The sequence below is a fragment of the Aptenodytes patagonicus genome, chromosome 1 (assembly GCF_965638725.1).
Source record: "Aptenodytes patagonicus chromosome 1, bAptPat1.pri.cur, whole genome shotgun sequence".
In the NCBI taxonomy this organism is placed as follows: domain Eukaryota; kingdom Metazoa; phylum Chordata; class Aves; order Sphenisciformes; family Spheniscidae; genus Aptenodytes; species Aptenodytes patagonicus.
The window spans coordinates 188392839-188398161 of record NC_134949.1 but is presented as its reverse complement, the minus strand read 5'-3'; the positions used below and the strand labels follow the sequence as shown (position 1 = coordinate 188398161).

The following is a 5323-nucleotide window of genomic DNA, read 5'->3' as shown; positions in this document are numbered from 1 at the left end:
AACTAAAGATTTAGCCATTCCCTTGCTTCCTTGCATCTGGCATGTTTACGAGGATGAGCATAGGGTTCTGTCATTATTTGCTGTAGGAAACATTAAATATAATTTTCCATAAAAATGACCAGCAGATTGCTGGAGCAAATGATAATGTGGGTGAAATCTGGAGCAAATGAAAGATGATATGTCACAGCAGTTCAGATTCTCATTACAATATCTTGCATTCTTGCTCAACAGGAATTGCACTTCTTGTTAATGCCTCTTCTATCCTACTGTATAAGCTTTACTTGTGAGGTAATAAACATTCTTTTTTTATTATTACTAGTGCATTTTAACGTCTTTATTCTTTTAATTATACATACATTGGAACAGACATTTCTTTTTTTTAGGGTTAAACGTCTGTATGCCAATGTGTATTTTATATTAAAACCAATGTATTTAAAATATACTCTGTGTTTAGCTCATGGACAGTACCTCGAACAGTTCCCTGCTCAGGAGCATCTGATGCCCTCTTGTGGTTAAAAGACTTTTAAAACTTGAGTTTAAAGAATCATCTTACCTTCCCCTTTTTTATGATCACTGATCTTACTGATTTATGAAAGCTGCAAATGATGTCCATGTTTTTATAGACAGGGTGCTAGCTGTTAGTACTAAGGTTTCATAAAAAAGCTGTACACTGAATTTCAATTTAAAAAACTGTAAACAGCTATTTACAATTATAATATTATTAAGTTATAAATTAGTGGTCCTTCATTGCAACCTCTGTCAATACAACCCACGGCTAGGTGTTTCAGAGCTGTCCAAGGTTTTTCAGATGTTGGGTTTATCCACAAAGTAACGTCAAATGTTAGAAATCTCCATCGGTTTCTTCTCCAACATGTGCAGGTTAATTCTTCCATTTAATGGGATTTGTACTTCCACGTTTTCATCTGCTCTGTGATGCTTTTTTCCTTTTCTTAGACAGATGTAAATGCCCATCCCTGTTACTAAAGCAATTGATCCCAAGCTTATTATTGACAGAGCTACCAAGGTAGGCATGCAGGATGCTGACTCCATTTTTTTATGTGTAGGCTCTATGGATATTTGCGGCTGCTTTTCTTCTATACTGATATCAGGCTCCTTTCTTAACAAACTTTCAATGTAGCTCTCATTGCTAACAGTGTCATTGACGAAAAGGTTCACCATGACGGTGGAATGGAGAGGTTCTGGATAGCCGTGATCACTAACTTTTACAAGCAGCCGATAGAGGCCGTAGTCATTTTGCATAAGTGACTCTTCCAAGGTGATATTACCAGTTTTAGGGTCAATCCTAAATGACTCCGGTCGAGGGCCTCTTCTTCCTATGATGCTGTAAGCTATGACTGCATTCATACCAGTGTCCTTATCAACAGCATAGACCTCAGTGATGGGAGAGCCAGGAAGGGTAGAAGGAAGGACCAACAAATAAGACATATTAGATTGAGGAAACAAGACCAAAGGGGGGTTGTCATTTATGTCCAGAAGAAGGATAGTTATTTTTGCAGTAGAGGAGAGGGCAGGATCACCGCCATCAACTGCTTCGATCCACAGAACATAGGAGCTTTGCTGCTCCCTGTCCAGGGAGACCTTAGCTCTCAAAACTCCTTTTCCAGTATCTATGACAAAAATATCGCTTCCATTCAGAACGGAAAGGGCAACCCATCCATTTTGCCCTGCATCAGCATCTGTGACACTTATAACTCCGATTTCACCAAAACCTGGAAAGTTTTCTGGCACGAAAAAGCTGAAATCCTTATTGATAAATCTTGGACTATTATCATTTTTATCCAATACAGTGATGGTGACAGTTGCTATTGATTCTCTTGGAGGGAACCCAGAATCTACTGCTTTGACAGTATATCTGTATTTCTCTTTTTCTTCTCTGTCCAGTTGGGTGGAAACTGTAAGAACTCCTGTGGCTTTATCTAAAGAAAAATAGGAAGGGGCATCAGGCCCTAAAAAATAGGACACTTGCCCTCTTTCTCCACTGTCAGCATCTGTAGCATGCAGTTTGGTCAAGAAAGCATTGGGAACGTTGTTCTCCTCAATGGATAATTCTATCAGCTGTTGAGAGAAAACTGGAGAGTTGTCGTTGTCATCCAGAACCTGTACTTTGATTATTCTGTTGACATGAAATCCTTCTGAGTTCCACGCAACTACAGAGATTTCATACAGCTGCTGTGTCTCATAGTCCAAAGGCTTTGTGGTCTCCAACAGATATTCATTATTGTATGGCTTGTATGGTGAAAGTCTGAAAGGCCCATCACCATCCAAATAGCAATTGACTTTGTATTTTTCATCAGGGTCTTTGATGGTAAAAAATGCTATCGGTGTGTTGATAGGCTCCAGTTCCTTTAAGTACACCACCCCTTCTGCTTCATTAGCTATGAAACGAGGGACAACTTCAGGTGGCCTCATCATGACTTTGATGATTGTCACTAGCACCGTGATCACAGCAGGGATACAACCAGGACCGTTGCCCAGTATGATCAGCCTGTGGAGCCTTGGAGTGTCCCCATCAACTTTACTGGAGAGCGTGATGGTTCCTGTGCTTTCGTCCAGATGGAACAAGTCTCTGGATGGCTGGGGAACCTTCTGGCTGTAGGAGTAGGTGATCTGGGCATTGGATCCAAGGTCCATGTCTACTGCATGGACAGTGGCCACGTGTGTCCCTAGACTGGAATTCCCATAAAGAGTGACATTGAGCTGCGAGTCGCTGAACTGGGGGCAGTTGTCATTGATGTCGCTGATGCCAATAGTGAGGGTGGCACTGCCCACAAGCGGAGGACTCCCCCCATCCTCAGCAACGATGACTGTGACATACTCCTCCCGTGTTTCCCTGTCCAGAGACCCCATGACAATCAGGTAGGGAGTCCTCTCCCCGCTCTCATTCTCCTCCACATCCAGGGTGAAAACACCGTAGTTATCTTGCAGGCGGTAGGTCTGGACACCGTTGGTGCCCACGTCAGGGTCAAGGGCGGGGTGCTCGATAGCCAGGCGGGTGTTTACAGGTGCATTCTCGGGCACCGAGAGGCGGATGTGGGGCACAGGGAAGTGGGGTGCATTGTCATTGACATCCCGGATAGCAATTTTTACCTTCACCAGGCGGAAGTACTCCTGCGGCAGCACCAGCACATCCAGCAGCAGCAGGCATGACTCAGATGAGGGTGAGGAGGAGGAGACAGCAGCTGCTCCCCCAAAGATGGTGGCCCCACTGCTCTCCATGCACAGAGTTTCCCGGTCTATCTCCACAGCCGAGGTGTGCAGCTCTCCAGAGCGGTTGTCCAGCTGTACGTACTGTCCCCCTAAGCCACGGGAAGCCAGGGTGAAGGAGAGTGGGGGCTGGGGGGCCGCAGGGTGCTGCCCACCAGCTGTCGACAGCCGCAGGTCACGGGCCAGGCTGCCAATGAGCACCCCAGCAGGGAGCCCCTCGTTGAGGCTGTAGAAGAGCTCTGTGGCACGGCTGTAACTGGCAAAGCAGTTGAAAGGTCCAACGAAGAGTAGGAAGAGGAGCAAGTGCTGGGGAGAGAGAAGCACAGAGGTGTGGGGAGGGGGTGGTGTTAAGAGAAGGAGGGGAGGCAGGAGGCAGCCCCCCCTGCCCACTGACTCCCCCCCTGCCACTTTGAGCAGGGAGTGCGGCATCTGCAACATGAAACCATCCTCCCTCTCCCCCCATCTTCTCCCCCCAGTACAGCAGCTAATTCCAGGGCATCGCCATCTGTACCCTCCGGGCAACACCAGCTGCATTCCCCACAGCAAATACGCACTGCCACGGATGGCCCAGGGGCATCCTGCCTCCCCCACACACCAGCAGCACTTGCGCCCCGACGTGCCATCTTGCCTCTTCTCCCCCCCCCCCAGCTCGCCCCCCTTCTCACCAGCAGCACCCATCCTCCTACCCGCAAGCACACCTCAAGCCGGGGCATCCCCCTGCACACCCCCAAACATTTGCTTGTCCCCTTCCCTTTCCACAGCAGCAATGTGAAACACGTCCCCCCTCCCCCCGGTCTCTCCCCCGTCCCAAAGGCTGTTCCTCCCGCATGCCCACGGGCCCTGCGGTGCAGCGGGGACGCGGCCCGCACCGCTCACCCTGCGCGGGTCCCGGCGGAGCTCCGCACCGCCGCCGCGCTTCGGGCGCCGCAGCCCGCGCGGGTCCCTGCCCCCCGCGGCCGCGGAGCCGGCGGCCCCAGCCCCGCCAGCACGGACCCCCGACCGCCCCCACGCCGCCGCGCAGCCCCGCCGGGGTCCCCCTCTGGCTGCCGGCTTAAAATACGAGTTGAACAGAGGAGCCACGGAGAGGTTGCGCGAAGGAAGTTGCCCGCGTTGGCAAGCGCGTCCCCGGCCCGCTGCGTATGGAAACGGGCCCCCGGAAAGTAACTTCGGGCATCGTCTCCGCGGGGGATTTTTCCTTCTTCTCCCCTTTTTAACCAACCATTTTCCTTTTTCGCGGCTCTCTGCTACAACCCGCGTCGGCAGCAGCAGCAAAAAACCCCAAACTTTTCACGGCTGCTCTGATCTGTGGAGATCGGAGCCGAGAGAAAAAACAAAAAAAAACAACAAACAAGAAACATATATATACGTATATGTATATATATATATGGTTTGGGTTGGGTTTTTTGCCCATTTCGCTGCTGCGTACGAAGTCGGGCTCGGGGGGCAGGACGCGGCGCCTCCCCTCCCGCCGCCCCAGCCCTCACCTGCAGGCTGCCGCGGGCGGTGGTGCTGCCGCGACTGCCCGGGAGCCCCATCCCCGGCCGCCGCTGCCGCCGCCGGCTGCGCCCGAGCAGCCCACCCGCTCCGCCGCCCGCCCGGCGCCTCTCCTCCCCGCGGCTGCCCATTCCCCCGCCGCCGCCGCCGCCGCCGCCGCCGCGCTGGGCTGGGCTGTGCCCAGGACACTCCCCCTCCGCTCGGGAGGGGGCCGCCGCCGCGGGGAGGGGAGGAGGGGAGGGGAAGGGGGGGGAGGGCGCTCAGCCAATAGTCACGGGCACGGCAAGGAGGGCGGTGGGGCGGCGGGCGGGCGGCGGGGGGTGCGCCCGCGGAGGCTGCGGCAGCGCCGCGGGCGAGCGGGGAGGCAGGCAGGCGCTCTGCGGTGCGCAGCGGCGCGTCCGCGTCGGAGCGGGGTGGGGGGTGGGGGGTGCGTGCGTGCGCGGGAAGCACTAGGACCAGGGGAAGGAGATACTCCCGTCTGGAAACTGTGAGGGGGAAAAACAAAAAAAAAAGTGTTTTTCTTCTTCTGTGAAAAGATGTGGTCTGGGTGTCAGCGGGCAAAGCGAGGTTTAAAAACTGCCTCGGTTTAAGGAGCGTTGCCGAG

General features: G+C 52.7%; 1 protein-coding gene across 1 annotated transcript; it reads right to left on the bottom strand.

Annotated features, from left to right (window-relative positions):
* Positions 1-307: 307 nt before the first annotated feature.
* Positions 308-4770, bottom strand: PCDH20 (protocadherin 20). Its single transcript, XM_076363089.1, has 2 exons — positions 4710-4770; positions 308-3531 (listed from the first exon to the last, which is right to left on the bottom strand). The coding sequence occupies exons 1-2, from the start codon at positions 4758-4760 to the stop codon at positions 835-837; spliced, it is 2748 nt and encodes a 915-aa protein (XP_076219204.1). The 5' UTR covers positions 4761-4770; the 3' UTR covers positions 308-834.
* Between the last annotated feature and the right edge of the window lie 553 nt (positions 4771-5323).

Coding starts and splice junctions, on each gene's coding strand:
- PCDH20 (XM_076363089.1), bottom strand. CDS start 4,760: ATGGGGCTCCCGGGCAGTCGCGGCAGCACCACCGCCCGCGGCAGCCTG. Junction 3,532..4,709: donor CCGCCCGCGGCAGCCTGCAG/GTGAGGGCTGGG, acceptor CTCTCTCCCCAG/CACTTGCTCCTCTTCCTACT.